We start from the raw sequence: 19,284 nt of genomic DNA on the forward strand, positions 1-19,284 counted from the left end.
TGGCGATATATCACCCTCTAGAGCTGAGATATATCAGCATACGCTGAAATATTATACACATAATTGCACTTTTTCAACCTAATTTGAATTGAGTAAACAACTTTGACTGACTCCTATAATGATTTCAAAGCTGCTGGCAGACTCTGGGACTTTCAAATATTACTCTTAATAAACTATTCCTCAAAAATACTTAATTTCTCAATAACATGCACATGACAAGTGTCATTATCTTATTGGGTCTATCTAAACCTTATAGTATAATAAATATCATCTTCATAATAAGCTATATTAATCAAACCTTATGTTATAATTAATATTCTTAAACTATAGGTTAAACTTATAAAATTTACAAGTGTTGCTACGAGTGTCCAACTAAGTCCCGGCTTGAACCAAAATCCACAGTAATAAACACACTATAACTACTACTCGCTACTACTACTACTACTACTACTACTACTACTATCTAACTAGCTAAGTAAAGTTCTTGGACTCTACAGTTAATTATTAGTATTTAATTATATATACTTTAATAATAAATAAATTGTTAACTTTTTATAAATTTATATACATACGTCTTTATTCAAGTAATGTCCAGGTCGTGAAATTTAATTGTAATACTTCAACATCCTCATCACATAATATCCACATGCCACATTGTCTGGTTGGCGTGGACACTAATATTTAAATAAAAGGTCAAGCAATTAATATAAAGAATATTAGTAAAATTCAAGTATAGATTTTTAAAATCATTAAAGTTTTAGTTACTTACTTTTGGTTGCACAATTTTTATATTATTTGGATTCTCAGGAGGTTTTCGTAGACTGGTCAGAAAAAGGTTGAAAGCATTGGCTATTCCTGGCACAACTTCTTCACGGTTTTTTTAGTTTTGAGTTCACTGGATCACAAAAACAAACGTAATATGCATATAGGGCCAATATAATCAACATTCAATGCTCACTGCACAAGAAAAATAATACTAGATATAAGTCCAATGCAAATGTTATAAGGACTAAGTATTTGACAATAATACAGATATATAGTTGATCATGAAAATTTGATACGCAAGTGCACACAATCGATTCAAGTAATATAGATAGTAAATACAGTCTCGTTCCCACAAGGACTGTTGACCAATTACCAATAATTGATTTTCAAATTCTATTTGGTGAATTAAAATTTAGATGAACAATTAAAATTAAATTGAATACTCTAAACTATGAACATAATTTAAATAATTGTAAGCAAAACAATGAATCAACTAATTAAAAATCAATAATAAAAAGCCTAGGAATTAATTTCATCAACTTTTAATTATATTAATTTTACTAATTAATTCTAAATCTCTTCTTCCTATTCCTAGACAAAAGATTTAGTTCATAGCTAACATAATGAAAATAAACTTCAAATAATTATTCATAGAAAATAACCTAAAGAATTCAGATGAAGAGAAAAATCTAATTACAGCAGCCTTTTCTAAATCTAGGGTTTATAAAACTAAAATTATTTTTCCAATTCGCAGAATAATGTCCTTTAAATAGTTTTCCAAGGCTCCCAAGTGAAAAGACCATTTTGTCCTTCAAAAAGTGGCTAAAGATCTGAAAACCGCGTCGATAGCGCTGTAGCGCTAGGTTTTAGGCACAATAGCGCTATTGACAGTGCCAAAATGCCTCAAAATTTATCTCACTGGCATTGTAGCGCCAGTAGTGCATCGCTGTAGCGCTACTCTTCAGTTCTTGATAGCGTTGTAGCGCTACTTATAAATTCAACACTTCAAATTTTCCCTTTTCTAGCGCTGTAGCGCTACTTTGTTAGCGTTATAGCACTATTTACAGAATCATTACTCGAACATATTGCTCCTGAAAGACGCGATTTTCTCCAAAATAACTCCATTTTCTTCCACTTTCACTTCATTCCACTCTTTTCACCATCTTAGCATGAAAAACCTGAAACATGAACAAATGAGTGTAATTCTGCAATAAAATAGCCATAAACTAATGAAAACCTTCATAAAAACTAAACCCTAAACGAACCTAAAACTCGTTTATCAAACTCCCCCAAACTAAACAATTACTTGCCCTCGAGTAAAGAATCTAACTAGACTTAAACCTAAACAAACCAAGTTGACATAACCAACCAATTCCAACACTCAAGACTGCTATGCATATATAATTCTCAGGAAAAACAATCATGCTATTTAAAATATTAATCTAGATTTTCAGTCAAAATACTTCACCCTTTCACTCCAATCTATCAACACCAAAGCTCATTAACTCATAACTCATAAATAAAATAATTGAACCACTTTATGCATATCAAATTCTTACCAACTAACCACATAACCGGTTATTTCCATATGCATGCACTACGTACTATTCTCCATTAATATAAACAAATGCACAAATAAGAATCAATAGGGCTTTTCAAAGGTTGCAATAGAAGGCTTAGGTACAGGTAGATAAAGAAACATTTTAAGGCTTAATCATACCACAAGCATTCCAACTAACAAACTTTCCCATCAATTTCAAACCACTCATCCCTTGTTACCCCTTTTTCTTTGTGCAATGCTTGAGAAATATATATATATTTTAATACACTCCCCCAAACTTTGATTTTTCAATAGATAATTGTTTGGGAGTGTAATCATTTTGCACTTTCTTTTTTCTTTTCTTTCTTTAATTTTTTCACAATCACAAGTAATTTCCCGAATAACACATAACACCTACATCCCATTACACATTCACTCCCCTCATATAATAGTTTTCATGCTCATGGTATGGGTCACAAAGAGTAAATGGTAATCTAATTCACAACTAGGCTCAAAAGAAAGTGTAAAAAAAAAAAAAACAGTTGTAAGGCTCAAAAGGGTTAACTAAGGATAAAATTTAATAGGGTTAGCTTGAAAGGCACAACCAATCCAAAAATATTGCCTATATCATTTTCCTAAATGTGCATTGTTTCAAATTTCATCTCAAGTAGTAAGCAAACATGTTCTAGAATTTATTTCAAGCTTGTTCAATCCACAATCCAAATTCGACATGCATAAAATAACTCAATTATAATATTTGCAATTTATGAGCAATAGATCTCTAAGGTCAATAGATCACAGTGAAAAAACAAAGTAATCTAACCAAGCACACAGATTGTTTCAGAAGCATATCAACTTTTTCTTTGGATTATACAACATAACAGTCAATCATATTAAAATGGCAATTATTATCAACTTAATTTATACTCTAAACCATGACTCAATACAACTAACTAAAAAAAATAAACGGAAAAATGCATTAAATAACACTAAGAATAAGTTTCTCCCCCAAACTTAAAATCTAAATTTGTCCCCAATGTTTAAAGTGCATAAAGAATGAGAAAATAGACTTACCTGAACTGCCACGTCAGTATGGCGGTTGTTGCAGTTGGGACGAAGATCCATCAAAAGGTTGAGAAGGTGGAGGCTGTGGAGTGAAAAATGGAGAATACGATGGATACGGTGGTGGTGGAGCAAAATAATTATGATCTGCCTCATTTAAAGACCATCGACTCACCGAGTTATTTAAGCGAGCCACATGGTTCACCTCGTATTCGTACCGCTGTCCCATATATTGATTGATCATTTGATGTTGCTGAACCATGTATTGATTTTGTTGAATAAGATAATCCAACTTATCACTAACGTTCTACGTGCTAGGGTCACTACTACCCCCCAGCAACACTGGATTAGCATCTTCTTCCACCTCAGTTTCAACTCGACGTTTACTCTTCTTCCTTGTATGTGGCACATAAAGAGCAGGTGCAGGATAATCCTTCATTAAAGTAATCGACAAAGGTTGCTGCAATGGCTAATATATATCTGTGATGAACTCAAGAACTCCAGCTTTGTAGCATAACATAGTGATTACAGACCCATGGCCCAAACCTCCAGTGGTATGGCCTTTTTCAATATACTCAATATTCTATTTTATCCACGAGCCCACGTTAATAGTCATTCCTGTCATCAGCGCATACATCAAAAGTACTCGATCCTTAGTCATGTCAGCACATGACTCACTGTCATAAACCAATCACAAACAAAGAAAGCCCAAAATTTGGCTTCAATATTCAACTGACAGGAAGCAATACTCTTGGGTAAAGAACTAGATAAGTTCCATGAAGCACCTTCAAAACATAACTTTTCTGCCACAGCAGCATAATCTATGTATCCCTTAAAAAATATGGTATATTCCTCCTCTTGCTCTTTTATATGTGGCACATTAAATACCTTATTAATCGACTCTGCTGTGAAAGGCACCCGCTTGCCTCCAACAAATACTTTATCATTATTTTTAGCCCTTAGATTTGCATAGAGCTCATAAACCATAGATATGTTCGCCTGAGCCAGTTTTGTAACAAAATTGTCCCACTTCCGAGCTGCTAGATTAGTTCGAACCAACTCAAAAATTTGTTGATCAAAGGGTTCCGATTGAAATTCTACTTCTCGTTCAGGAATCAACATTTTTCTCACAAACTTTTCATACTGCTCCTGAGTTGAAAAATCGATAAACCGTGTTTCATCAAACTCCTACTCGGGTGTATCCTCTCTTTGTTGAGATGTAGAAGCTTTGCCTTTACCCTTATCCTAAGACTTCCCATCCTTACTCTTAGGAGCCATAATATCTATTCTCTCAACAACACAAAACCCAGGAAAATTTCGACAACACCTCCCCTTAAATGATAGACTTCCCTTCTTCAAAATCACCCTATAAATCCAATGTCACAGAACAAAATACCCAAATACCACAAATTACAACAGCAAAAATTAATTTCTATCCAAGGAGAAGCAACATGCTAACCCAAACCCCAAAATGTAGCAAGAATCTTGAAGAAAAATGAGTGAAAAAACTTACTAGCCCTTGAACTGTCCTTCCACGTGCTTGACTGATCAAAGCCCCTTGAAAAATTTTCACCTCCTTCAAGAAATTTGAAACTTTGATTTTTAGGGTTCAGAAAATTTGAATTTGAAATTGATTTTAGGGGAAAGAATTGGAGCAATTGGCAAAATGGCTGAGATAAGAGAGAAGATGAAGAAGAAAGTTGGAAAATATGATGGGATTTTCTGGGAAGAGGCTGTAATTGAGGATATACGGTGGTTTGGGGTGTTGGAAGAAGGAAAAGACAGAATGGGAGAAGAAATGAGGGTTTGGGAGAAGAAGAAATTCGAAATGAAGGTTTTTTTAAAAAAAAATAAACTAAGGGCACTGTAGCGCTACATATATATCGTCGTATCGCTACCTAGCAATCCTGGGCAAATTCGGGTCTTGAAATAGCGCTGTAGCACCACTGGATCAGAGCTGTGGCGCTAATTGGCGATTCTAGCATCCTTTTGGCCTTGGAAATAGCGCTGTAGTGCTACCTTAACGGCGCTGTAGCGCTACACAGCCGTGCAAAAATGTTCAAACCCTTGGAAATAGCGCTGTAGCGCTACCTTAATGGCGTTTTAGCGCTACACTTTCAACAATAAGATTTTTTTTAAGTCTTTTCTCGTAGAACCGTTGTGTTTTTTCATGGTTTATACATTACATAAAAAAATTTCCTAATTAAAACTAAAAACAACTAAAACAAAAACCTATAAATACATTGTTCGAAACAAAATAAAACAAATAATATAAAGTTAAAATAAAAATAAACATAGGAATGCCTCCTAAGAGCGCTGTCTTTAACGTCTTTTAGCCAGACTCTTGTTTTCATTCGATTTAGAGTGGTTCCATAATCACCACAGACTTGCATTTTTCCACCGGGCCCTCCAAATAATGCTTCAATCTCTGACCATTCACAGTAAAATGTCCTGTCTTCTCACTATGAATTTGCACTGCTCCATATGGAAATGAAGCAACTATTGTATATGGTTCTGGCCATCTTGACTTCATTTTACCGGGAAAGAGCTTAAGTCTAGAATTGAATAACAATACTTTGTCTCCTGGTTGAAAATCCTTCTGAAGTATCCGCTTATCATGAAAGGCCATCAACTTATCTTTATAAATCCTCGCATTCTCATAAGCTTCATTTTGGAATTCATCGAGCTCGTTCAACTCCATAAGCCTATTTTGTCCCGCCATAAAGAGGTCAATGTTTAACTTTTTCACAGCCCAGTAAGCTTTGTGCTCAAGTTCCTCCGGTAAATGACATGCCTTACCAAACACCAATCGATATGGTGACATACCGATTGGAGTCTTGAATGCTGTGCGATAAGACCTAGGTGAATCATCAAGCTTTTTATACCAATCCTTCCTTGATGTATTTACAGTCCTTTCCAAGATGCTTTTAATCTCCCGATTTGACACTTCAGCTTGACCATTTGCAAGTTGATGGTAGAATAACGCCTTTCGATGATGAACTCCGTAACGAGCACAAAGAGCAGTAAAGGACTTGTTGCAAAAATGACTTTCTCTATCACTAATAATTGCTATTGGAGTACCAAATCGGGTAAAAATATTTTTGTGAAGGAATTTAAGTACCTCTTTACCATCACAATTAGGAGTTGCTGCAACTTTTACCCATTTAGAAACATAATCCACTGCAAGCAGAATGTACTTATTATTGTAAGATGATGGAAAAGGTCCCATAAAGTCTATTCCCCACACGTCAAACAACTCAACTTCCAGAATACCAGTCATTGGCATTTGATCTCTTCTTGATATATTACCGATTCTTTGACAATGATCACAACTCTTGACAAAGACATTAGCATCTTTAAATAATGTAGGCCAATAAAACCCACATTGCAAAACTTTTGCCTATTCTTGTTCCTCCGAAATGACCACCACAATGCAAAGTATGACAATGAGTAAGGATGGACAACATTTCTTTTTCTGGGACGCATCTTCTAATTACTTGGTCAGCACAATGACGAAAAAGAATGGGCTCATCCCAATAATAATGCTTAACTTTCGAATAGAACTTTTTAAGTTGCTGCCTTGACATGTCAGGAGACACAACCTTTGCTACCAAATAATTAACATAATCCGTGAACCACAGTAGGTTTTATTCTTCAACAATAAAAAATAACTGTTCACCAGGAAAGTTATCATCAATTTGTACATTTTTCTTATTGGGATCTTCTTCTAATTCCAATCTAGATAGATGGTCTGCAACTAAATTATGTCCCCTTTTTATCATGAATTTCCATGTCAAACTCTCGCAATAAAAGGACCCATCGAATTAAACGAGGTTTTGCATCCTTCTTGTTCATAAGGTACTTAATAGCAGAATGGTCTGTGTAGACAATAACCTTATTACCAATTAAGTATGGCCTGAATTTATCAAATGCAAAAACAATTGCAAGTAGTTCCTTCTCAGTAGTTTCATAGTTTAATTGAGCATCATTCAAGGTCCTACTAGCATAATAAATTGTTCGAAAAACCTTGTCAACTCGCTGCCCCAGAACTGCTCCAATTACATAATCACTTGCATCGAACATCAATTCAAAGGGAAGTTCCCAATTTGGTGGTACCACAATCAGTGCAATGATCAATTTCTCTTTCAATGTATTGAAAGCTCTTTGACAATCAACATCAAAATTAAAATGTACTCCATTCATTAATAAAGCAGACAGGGGTTTAAAAATCTTGGAGAAATCTTTAATAAATCTCCTATAAAATCCAGCATGGCCAAGAAAACTCCGAACAACCTTAACTGAAATCGGCAGAGGCAAGTTCTCAATAGTTGAAACCTTAGCATGATCTACTTAAATTCCTTTGCTTGAAATTTTATGGCCCAAAACAATTCCTTCACTTACCATAAAGTGACATTTTTCCCAATTCCGGACCAAATTAGATTCTTCGCATCTCATTAACACCTTCTCTAAATTATGTAAACATAAATCAAATGAAGAACCAAAGACCGAGAAATCATTCATAAATATTTCAATGCTCTTCTCTACCATATCCGAAAATAATGACATCATGCATCTCTGAAACGTAGCAGGAGCATTGCATAATCCAAATGGCATTCTACGAAAAGCAAACGTACCATAAGGACAAGTAAAAGTTGTTTTCTCTTAATCTTCGGGAGCCATAGGTATTTGGTGATAACCAGAATACTCATCTAAAAAATAATCAAATTGATGGCCCGGCAGTCTATCAAGCATTTGATCCACAAAAGGCAGTGGGAAATGGTCTTTCCTTGTTTCCTTGTTTAGCTTTTTGTAGTCAATACAAATTCTCTAACCCATCACTGTACGAGTTGGAATTAACTCATTATTCTCATTTTTTACTACTGTCATTCCTCCTTTTTTCGGAACCACTTGTACTGGGCTTACCCACGAACTATCTGAGATTGGATAAATAACACCAGCATCTAACCACTTCAAAATTTCTTTTCGAACCATCTCCTTCATAGCTGGATTCAACCTCTTTTGAGCATCAATACTAGCCTTACTGTCCTCCTCCATGAGAATAAGATGCATAACAGTAGATGGGATAATTCCTTTTATATCAGCTAAAGTCCAGCCAATGGCCAATTTATGAGCTCGAAGTACTCTTAATAATTTTTCCTCTTCAATAGTAGATATTGAAGCAGAAATAATAACAGGGAGAGTATCATTCTTACCCAAATAAACATATTTAAGATGATCCGGTAAAGTTTTCAATTCAAGGATAGGTGGTTTCTTTATAGATGGTAGTGGTCTCTCGGGTCCTTGTTCAAGTTCCTCATATTTCTTTTTATAAATAGGTCCAATGGAGTTTAGCCATTTTACATATTCAAGAACCTTAGTGTCATCACAGCCTTCCCTACCTTATGCAATAAGGCTCATCTCAAGCGGACCTTCAACAAGTTGTCTCTTTGACAATTGTTATTCAATTACATTAACACTAAAGCAACTATCACTTGCTCTAGGACACTTCAAAGCCTTAAACACATTAAATACAACCTCATCACCTTGCACCCTCAGCCTTAACTCTCCTTTTTGAACATCTATCAAAGCTTGACCAGTGGTTAAAAATGGTCTTCCCAAAATAATTGGAATATCTTCATCTTCCTCCATATCAAGAATAATAAAATCTGCGGGAAAAATGAATTTGTCTACTTTGACAAGAACATCTTCAATAATACCACGGGGGTGTGTCAATGAACGGTCAGCCAATTGTAGAGTAACCGTAGTGGGCCTTGTAACGACCCGGATTTTCAAGACTCAATAATGCGGAAATATAAATGTTTTCATTTAACAAAATGTCTCAAAAATCCATAGAAAAAAAAACTTTTTAAAAAGTCGTATGGCCATACTTAACATTTAGTTACAAACATGTTTTATAAAGATTAGAGTGAGCCTAGTTTAGGAAAATTACACAACATTTCCAAAAATAAAAAGGCTTCCCAAAAGGTCGGTCCACATGTACATTTGCAAGGAAGACTCCAGCGCTCACTGCTCTGCCTTGCCTTTGCTCTTACCTACAACATGAAACAACTAGGTAAGCGAAAACGCTTAGTAAGATCAACTTCCAAACAAAGCAGATAGAGAAATAGGGATCCGGACCCATCCGGACCCTACACAATCAATTTCAAGAACGCTAAAGCGCCCTGGAAAACTTATGGTCATGCCTGATAACCAAGGATAAATTGATTCATAACTAGATGAAATCCTGCACTCAGAAAAATCCCAGAACAAGCAGATATATTATATCACAACTATATCTTATCAACAATTATATCCCTGCACTCAGAAAATCCCAGAGCAAGCAGATATATTATATCACAACTATATCTTATCAACAATTATATCCCTGCACTCAGAAATTCCCAGAGCAAGCAGATATATTATATCACAACATAATTCGAGACCAACGCTCGACAATTTCCAACAATTCATGCGTAACGCGCCCTCCAACATAATTGCTAATCTGTAAAAGAGAACCGAGTCTCCACACTAAGATCTAGCCAATAAATATTCTCATCAAGGGTAACTATCGTGTTACTTAGGGCATCGCTACATATTCAAGAGTGTAATCCAATTTACACGGTTTTACGGAGACTTCTATGTTAATCAGTGGTGCTGGTGAGCAGTTGCCCCTAGGGTGTTCAGCCTCACTCAATCTTGGCAACCCCTAGTATCTCTAGGCACTCTCACTGAATGGCCAATATTCACGGCTGCTATCCGGGAATAACTTATCAGAGCACTTGCTCGGATTCTAACCGTCCAATGATTAAGTAAGCATGAGGGCCCCTAGGTCCCATTTATCTTGGCGCCCCTAGGTTTAACCAGCTTATCCTCATCTCATGGCCACTCGTCGCGGTAATGAACCGGACATAAATAAAATCAAGCAGTGTGACGGGGATCAACCGTCTAGGATATGACGGACTTCTACCGTTCATATTTTCTAAATCAGCACTCACTAGACTAACGTCTCTAAGCAACTTTCTATGACAGCCTATATATATGCATGTATCCCTATACTAACATACAAGACAATAATCATTTCATGTTGCAGCCATACAATATAAGTTGACTTACTTGGAGTCCTTAGCGCTCAGCAGGTTTTCACCCTCCAACGTTCAGTCCAGTTACGCTTAGCCAATATTGTAGTTATCCATATAGTATACTCGGATTAATTATGGCACTAATAATTCATTATTATTATTTTGGGCAGTTTGGTCATTTTAATAAAAGTCATTTGTAAGGATTTATAATCCTTATTTGGTTTTAAACCTATTAAGGAAAGTCATACAAAATATTCGAGACTAAACCCTAAGTCTCGGGGAAACCTATCCTAAGATCTCGATACCTAGGCTCGGGTATCACAATGGTATTTCCCACTAAAAACCCTACAACAAAATCATCAAAAGTAAACTTTTTACCTTTTTGGTGTTCTTGCTTAAGGTTTGGACCTTTCTATTAGCTTTGACTCCTTCAAAACCTTTCAAAAACCCTAACCAACTTCCCCCAACAATATAGTTAATTAGCTATTTGAAACTCTATGCTTAAAACTTTACAAAAGTCTAGATTAATGAAACTTTACCTTAAGGAAAACCCTCCCTAGACCAAGACTTAGCCTCCAAGTTTCCTTGGTGTTCTTGAGGTTGAATATTGAGAGAAAACTTGAGAGGGTCTTCAAAAATCAGATGAGAGTGATTGAGAGAGTGTGGGGGTCGGTTTTGGGGGTTAGAATAGCTCACAATACTCTTCAAAATATCACAAAACACTTGAGTGCTTTTCTACCCACTTGCCCACTTGACTTCTTAATTAAATAGGATTTGAATTTTATCAAATTGGGTTCACACAACTCTAAAAGACCACATGGCCAGCCACCCTTTGCCATATATGTGATCTTTAATTTTTTTTTTTTTTAATAAAGGTTAATAAAGGTTTCATAAGAAGAAAAGTCCAAATTGGCTTTTGACACCTTTTTTCACTCTTATTAAGTTTTAATCACCAAACTTAACATTAATTAATTAAATTAAATGTCTCTCACATTTAATTTAATTAATCACATAATAAAATTTAACCTAAGGTCCATTCATGGAATAAAATTCCCCATTTCGGTATAATTAGGCATTTAACACAAAATGCCCTAAAATTTCCATTTTCTTTTAGGTTTATTATTTTTGACCAAACTTTAACTTTTATGAATGTATTTTATGCCCAAAATATAATTGCCATGATTTTTCATTTTATTTTCTGAGATTTTTATCCGATCAGGGTTTTTGTGTCGGTCCAGGACCGAAAGTCTTATCTTGACTTTTAAAATCACAAAATTCATATTTTGGCTAGCAATAACTCATGGAATAATTACAAACAAAATATAATATTATTTAAAATAATATTCTTAACCCGGGGGAGAAATCCCGACCCGAGTCGTTTAAAGGTACCCGAAAATGCAGGACGTTACAGGCCTAGCTTCCCCCAAACCGAGTCTTCGAAATACAGACAATGGCATTAGATTAATGCTTGCACCTAGATCACATAAAGCCCTCTCACAATGAAAATTCCCTATGGTGCAAGGTATAGTAAAACTGCTCGGATCTCTAAACTTTTGAGGAAGTTTCTTTTGGATTATGGCACTACACTCTTCTGTCAAAGCTACAGTTTCATTATCCTCAATTTTTCTTTTTTTAGACAAAAACTCCTTCATAAACTTCACATAACTAGGCATTTGTTCAAGAGCTTCCGCAAAGGGAATATTAATGTGAAGTTTCTTAATTACTTCAAGAAATTTGGAGAATTGCTTGTCAAGATTTGCCTTTCGGAACTGCTAAAGATAGGAATCTTGGGTGTCGACTCGGTGTATTTTGGCATTTCTTTCTTTGGAAGGTCTTCAGTAACCTCCTCTTATGCTGGAATAGGTACATGTTGATCTTCAATCTTAGTACCCTTGTTTTCTACTGTAGGCCCCTCATATTTAGTCCCACTCCTCAAAGTAACCGCTTGACATTGCTCTTTTGGATTCACCATTGTCGAGCTAGGTAAAGCCCCTTGATTACGATCTGCCATTAGCTTTGCAAGTTGGCCAACTTGTGTTTCTAAGCTCTGAATGGAAGATCTGGAATCTGTCATAAATTGGCTCAATGCATTAGGGGATACCTCTGGTTTAGTCATGTGAGGCGGTGGTTGTTATTGTTGCGACATTTGTGGCCTTTGAGTATCATAAAAGGGTATTGGGTTTAGCCCATAAGATGGTTTATGTTGAGGATATTGAGGTGGATTTGGATGGTATTGTGGTTGGTGCCCTTGATTATTACTCCATGCTAAATTAGGATGGTTCTTGTATACTGGAGTATATTTGTTAGGGTATGGGTTATTATTAGGTGGCATTGGGAAATTTCCAATGGCTTGAACTTGTTCAAGTGGGATATCATAAAATAAATAAGAACTCGTCGATGGACATTGCTGAAAATGATGAGGGCCTCCACATGTATCACAACTGATAGGAGCAGGTTGTAGTTGCATCGCTTACTTGAAATGTTGTTTTGTTGTTGCATTTGTTTTGTTAATGAAGCAATTTGAGCAGTGAGCATAGTAATTGGATCAACTTCTAGAACTCCTGCCACCTTCTTATTTTCTCGCTTATATGTCCAATTATAATTATTCATGGCCATTTCCTCTAAAAGCTCGTAAGCTTCATTAGCGCTTTTGCTCATAAATGCTCCACCTGCTGCTGCATCTATGATAGTTCTTGTATTTCCCCTCAGTCCATTATAGAAAGTATGCACCAACATCCATTTCACTATACCATGATGTGGACAATTTCGCAGCAGCTCTTTAAACCTCTCCCAAGCGTCATATAATGATTCCCCCTCGAATTGACAGAAATTATTTATTTCACCTCTAATTCGTGCTGATTTAGCAGGAGGAAAGCACTTAGCGAGAAGTTTTTGAGCAAGATCTTCCCATGTCAGAATGGAATTGGCTTGCAGTGAAATCAACCAACTTTTAGCCCTGTCTCTCAATGAAAACGGAAATAGCCTCAAATGGATTGCGTCATTACTAACTCCATTCATTTTGAAAGTATCACATAATTCCAAAAAGTTGGTAATATGGAGGTTCAGATCCTCATTAGGTAGCCCCCCAAACTGAACACAATTCTGAACCATTTGAATTTTAGAGGGCTTGATCTCAAAATTGTTTGCCTCCACAATAGGTGGACGAATACTAGAATGTACCCCTGTAACAGTAGGGAGTACATAGTCCCTTAGGGGTAAGTCTGCCTCAGCTGCAGCGTTCCCCACATTACCCTGATTCAGATTGTTATTGGGGACATTATTGACATTCTAGGCCATCTTTTCAAGTCTTTTCTGTTTTCTTTCTCTTTTGCAGGTCTTCTCAATCTCAGGATCAACAGGTACTAGTATTTTCGACCCTTTGCGTCGCATAAAAATAAGTCACCTGAAATTGAGAAATTTTAAAAGCAACTTGATTTAGAAAATGTTAAATGAAAACCAAAGTAGATTAAAAAACAATTATATTTGATATTGATTATTAGTCCCCATCAACGACACCAAAAACTTGATCGTGAAAATTTGATACGCAAGTGCACGCAATCGATTCAAGTAATATAGATAGTAAATAAAGTATCGTTCCCACAAGGACTGTTGACCAATTACCAATAATTGATTTTCAAATTCTATTTGGTTAATTTAAATTTAAATGAATAATTAAAATTAAAATGAATACTCTAAACTATGAACATAATTTAAATAACTGTAAGCAAAACAATGAATCAACTAATTAAAAATCAATAATAAAAAGCCTAGGAATTAATTTCATCAACTTTTCATTCTATTAATTTTACTAATCAATTCTAAATATGTTCTTCCTATTCTAATAGCAGGTTAACATAATCAATTCCTATTCTTTTTCAAGATATAAGATCTCAACCTATATGAAGGTTTTCTACATCTCTGTGATAAACTTAAACATATAGAAGGCATTAAGCATGGAAACCTAATTACTACACAAGTCATACAGGTACTTTCATCCAATATGCAACCTATGTCTATATAATGATAGCATATTCAATTCTCATATTTCGAATTTTGAATAAAAACCATTAAATCAAGTAAATAGTGATCAAGTATTTACCAACATTAAACAAAGATCATATAGATTAGAATAGAGAAGAAGTATCAATAGAACATCATAATAAAATTAAATTGAAATTCAAGTGACTACATTAATCCCTAGATAAAAGATTTACTTCATTGCTAACATAATGAAAATAAACTTCAAATAATTATTCATAGAAAATAACCTAAAGAATTCAGATGAAGAGAAAAATCTAATTACAACAGCCTTTTCGAAATCTAGGGTTTATAAAACTAAAATTGCTTTTCCAATTCGCAGAATAATGTCCTTTAAATAGTTTTCCAAGGCTCCCAAGTGAAAACACCGTTTTGTCCTTCAAAAAGTGGCTAAAAATCTAAACACCGCGTTGATAGCGCGCTAGGTTTTGGGCGCTGTAGCGCTATTGATAGTGCCAAAATGCCTCAAAATTTGTCTCACTAGCGTTGTAGTGCTACTCTTCAGTTCTTGATAGCGCTGTAGCGCTCGTTTTGTAGCGCTGTAGTGCTACTTACAGATTCAACACTTCAAATTTTCCTTTTTCTAGCGCTGTAGTGCTATTTACAGAATCATTACTCGAATATATTGCTCCCGAAAGACGCAATTTTCTCCAAAATAACTCAATTTTCTTCCACTTTCACTTCATTCCACTCTTTTCACCATCTTAGCATGAAAAACCTGAAACATGAACAAACGAGTGTAATTCTGCAATAAAATAGCCCTAAACTAATGAAAACCTTCATAAAAACTAAACCCTAAACGAGCCTAAAAATCGTTTATCAATAGTCAGCTTTTTTCTCTTCTTTTCTCTCTCGGTGAGAATTCCCGGTGCCATGGCGAAGGGGGCAAAGATGCAAGGGAAAGATAGGGTATCAGGCAAGAAAAAGAAACGGGGACCGACTTCTTCAGATTGGGGTGTTAAAACTAGATCCATGGCTGAGATTTTGGGAGTTAAGGAGCTGGAAATTGCGTATGATGAAGATGAGCCATCTAAGCAATTAGGGGTAGTACTCTCGCCTAGATCGACCGAGGCATCTCTGAAGCGACAGAGTGAGATCAAGTAGGATTTGTCGAACTGGTTGGTGGCTTCTAATAGCACTACGCAGGACATTGCTATGGCTAAGTTGACATCTCCTCCCATCCTTTGGTCTGGGAAATTAGTCAAAAATCTGGATAGTAGCTTTGTGAGCTCAAACACAGGGGATAAATTGTAGGATAAGGAACATATGGAGAGGATAGTTGGAGTTAAAATCGAGCTGGAAGACATTGAAGAGGAAATCAATTACTGGCAATCGACCATTGTTTGTTATGTCCTAGGTTCTAACCCACCTTTACATGTGCTCGAAGGTTTTGTGAGAAGGATTTGGAAGCATAATGGAGTTGATAAAGTTGGTACTCTGTCTCATGGTGTGTTCATTGTTAGGTTTCAGAATATGGAGGATAAAGATAAGGTCCTAAACGGTGGTTACATCTTCTTTGATAAGAAGCCTCTAATCATGAAACGGTGGAACCCTAGAGATGATTTTACAAAGGAGGATGTCAAGACAGTTCCTATCTGGGTTCAAATTGGGGGTCTATATATCAAGTACCGGGGAGTAAGGCATTATTTAAGATTTTGGGTCAGCTGGGTAAGCCGATTCAAGTGGATAATATTACAAAAAGAAGGGAGAGACTACACTTTCCAAGGATAATGGTTGAGGTATCGATTACACAAGCATTTCCTCATGTAATTTCATTCATCAATGAATTGGATCAAGATATTGAGATTACTGTGAATTATGAATGGTTGCCTATTCTTTGTGAGCATTGTAAGGGTATGGGTCATAAGGCATCTATATGCAAGAAGAAGAGGTCAATCACTGGTCCAGCACAACAGACTTGGGTGCCAAAGACATCAGTAGACGGTATGTGGGCAAAGGGGAAGAAGCAAGTGGTGGCAGCAGATGGTTTTCAAAAAGTTGTTAAAGGGAAAAAAGTGCAAGCATCAGTGAGAAATATCTCAGAGGTGAATAATTCTTTTGGGATGCTGGATTCCAGGTTCGACATGGATCAGGAACAGAGGCAGAATATTGATGAGGGGGAGATCCCTCTATCTCTAATGGATAGAATTCTATGTTGGAATGTAAGAGGGATTAATAACCATCAAAAGCATGCTGAGATCAAGAAATTGATCAACTCCAAGAAGATTGGTTTAGTTAGTCTCTTAGAAACAAAGGTGAAGAATAAAAATATAGGAGTTATTTACAATAGAATATATTCTGGTTGGTGCTTTATGAATAATAATCCTTGGGTAGATAAAGGAAGAATAATGGTGGCTTGGAATCCTTGTATGTATATTATAGATATCAGGGTTTGTACCAGCCAATTAATTCATTGTATGGCTCAATCTCCACATCTGAATGAAAGGTTTTATATTACATTTGTCTATGGTTTCAATGATGAAGTTGGAAGGGAAATGTTATGGCAAGAGCTTACTAGATTGGCCAGTAACATTGATGAGGCTTGGATGATTTTGGGGGACTTTAATGAGATTCTTCACTCTAATGAAAGGGTAGGGAAGAAGGCTAATAAGAAACCATATGAAAGTTTGAGAGATTGTTTGTTGCATTGCCAGATGGACGACCCTAAGTACTCAAGGTGTTTTTATACTTGGAACAACAAGCAGCAGGCGAAAGATAAAGTATGTTCCAAAATTGATAGAGCTGTGGTGAACCTGAAATGGACATATGCATTCTTGAATTCTGAGGTTGTTTTTCTCCCAGAAGGTGCATTTGATCATAGCCCGATCCTTGTATCATTTTACTAGGATACCTGCAAAGGGCATAAACCTTTTCGGTACTATAGAATGTGGAGGGATGAAAATAATTTTGATGCGCATGTAAAAGCTAGTTGGGAAGAGGCTATCTACAGTACTCCTATGTATAAAGTAGTCAAGAACCTGAAGAGATTAAAGAGAGTGCTCTTGGATATTAACAAGGAAGGGTTCAATGATATCCAAGTAGCAGAAGTACATGCAAAACAGATCCTGCTTGCATGTCAGGATGCATTGCAACATGATCCTCTGAATGGTATTCTCATAGATAAGGAAAAGGAGGCTCGTGGAAAATATATTCAATTAAGAAAAGCTTGTAGTATGTTTTTAGCTCAAAAAGCTAAGTCAAACTGGATTCACCTTGGGGATGAAAACACTGCATTTTTTCATGCATCATTGAAGGCAAGACGGGCTCATAACAGAATAAATTCAATTAAGAATGGGAGAGTGATTTGGGTAGATAATTCAAAAGATGTCAAGGCTGATTTTTTGGATTATTATCAGGAGCTTTTGGGTACTACTATGACTAATAGGCTGATAGTTATTAAAGCTATAGTGGAGATGGGACTGTTGCTTTCAACTAATCATATTCGAATTCTTCAAGCTGATTTTACTCAGCAAGAGGTTAAAGGGGCTTTCTATGCTATTCTCGGGATGAAGGCGTTAGGGCCTGATGGATATGGAAGCTTCTTTTTTCAGGATAACTGGGACCTTGTTGGCTCAGAAGTTTGTGATGTCGTTCTCTCATTCTTAAGAACTGGAAATCTCTTAAAATAATTAAATGCTACGACTATCACACTTATCCCAAAATCTAAATGCGCAGATAATGTGAGCGATTTCAGACCTATAGCTTGCTGTAATGTGTTATATTAGGAAGCCGTGAAGTTAATTTGTTAAAGATTGAGGAAGATTCTACCTGATTTAATAGCTGAGAACCAGGGGCTTTCGTTCATGGAAGATATATAGCTCACGACATCATGGTTTGTCAAGATTTGGTGTGTCATTATGGAAGGAAAAGTAGTAAACCGAGTTGTATGATAAAGATTGATTTGAGGAAAGCGTATAACATGGTGGAATGGGATTTTATTGAAGAAATGTTAATTGCATTTAATTTCCCCCAAAATGTTGTTCACCTCATCATGACGTGCATTAGAACATCGAAGTTTTCTTTGATAATTAATAGAGCAATGCATGGATTTTTTGTTTCCAAGAGGGATTTGAGACAAGGTGATCTGATGTCACCGTTGCTGTTTGTGCTAGGCATGGAATATCTACTGTAGTGGCATGGTAGAAGAGGAAGTGAGAAGAGTGCTGGCTGTTTTGGGATTCACGAGAAGTTCTTTACCATTCAGATACTTGGGTATTCCGATTTTCTCAAAAAGACTCAGTTCTGAAGATTGTGGAAACATCATTGATAAAATGGTTCAGAGAATTCGTATGTGGAGTTTGAGCAATCTTTCTTATATGGGGCGAGTAACACTTATAAACTCAATTTTGATCTCAATTCATTCTTATTGGGCTCAAATCATGATTTTTCCTAAACTTTTGTTGAGGAAGGTGGAAGCAATTTGTAGAGCTTTTCTTTGGAAAGGAATGGCTGAAGCCTCGGTGTAACGACTCGAATTCACTAATAAGGCTTAAGGGCCTTGATTAGTGTGACAGGATGGCATGTTGGGATTTATGTGTGATTTTATGAGTTAAATGCATGGTTATAATTTAAAGCGTGTTATGTGACTATTTGATTATTTGAGATGCATGACTATGTATATTAGTATGCATGTAGGCCCGGATTGTGTTAGAAGGGCATAATTGTAATTTTGGCCATGTTGGGCATAACTGTATTAATATGTGATGATTGTTGAGACCACAGTGGTATGTGGGTATATCCGTGATTAGTAACTTTCGGCACGAGGCGATCCTAGAGCTGGATAGCGGAGAAAAGTCACAA

At 36.0% G+C, this 19,284-nt stretch overlaps 2 protein-coding genes and 1 non-coding gene across 3 annotated transcripts; all 3 read left to right on the forward strand.

Moving 5' to 3' along the window:
- The first annotated feature begins 13,192 nt into the window (after window positions 1–13,192).
- Window positions 13,193–13,299, forward strand: LOC133792814 (small nucleolar RNA R71). Its single transcript, XR_009874287.1, has one exon. It is a non-coding gene; the product is annotated as a small nucleolar RNA R71 (small nucleolar RNA).
- Window positions 13,300–16,214: 2,915 nt separating this feature from the next.
- Window positions 16,215–17,330, forward strand: LOC133791984 (uncharacterized). Its single transcript, XM_062229894.1, has one exon. It carries the CDS (start codon window positions 16,215–16,217, stop codon window positions 17,328–17,330), a length of 1,116 nt encoding a protein of 371 aa, XP_062085878.1.
- Window positions 17,331–17,369: 39 nt separating this feature from the next.
- Window positions 17,370–18,113, forward strand: LOC133791985 (uncharacterized). The gene has a single exon (XM_062229895.1). It carries the CDS (start codon window positions 17,370–17,372, stop codon window positions 18,111–18,113), a length of 744 nt encoding a protein of 247 aa, XP_062085879.1.
- Window positions 18,114–19,284: the final 1,171 nt, after the last annotated feature.

The sequence above is a fragment of the Humulus lupulus genome, chromosome 7, assembly GCF_963169125.1.
Source record: "Humulus lupulus chromosome 7, drHumLupu1.1, whole genome shotgun sequence".
NCBI lineage: Eukaryota > Viridiplantae > Streptophyta > Magnoliopsida > Rosales > Cannabaceae > Humulus > Humulus lupulus.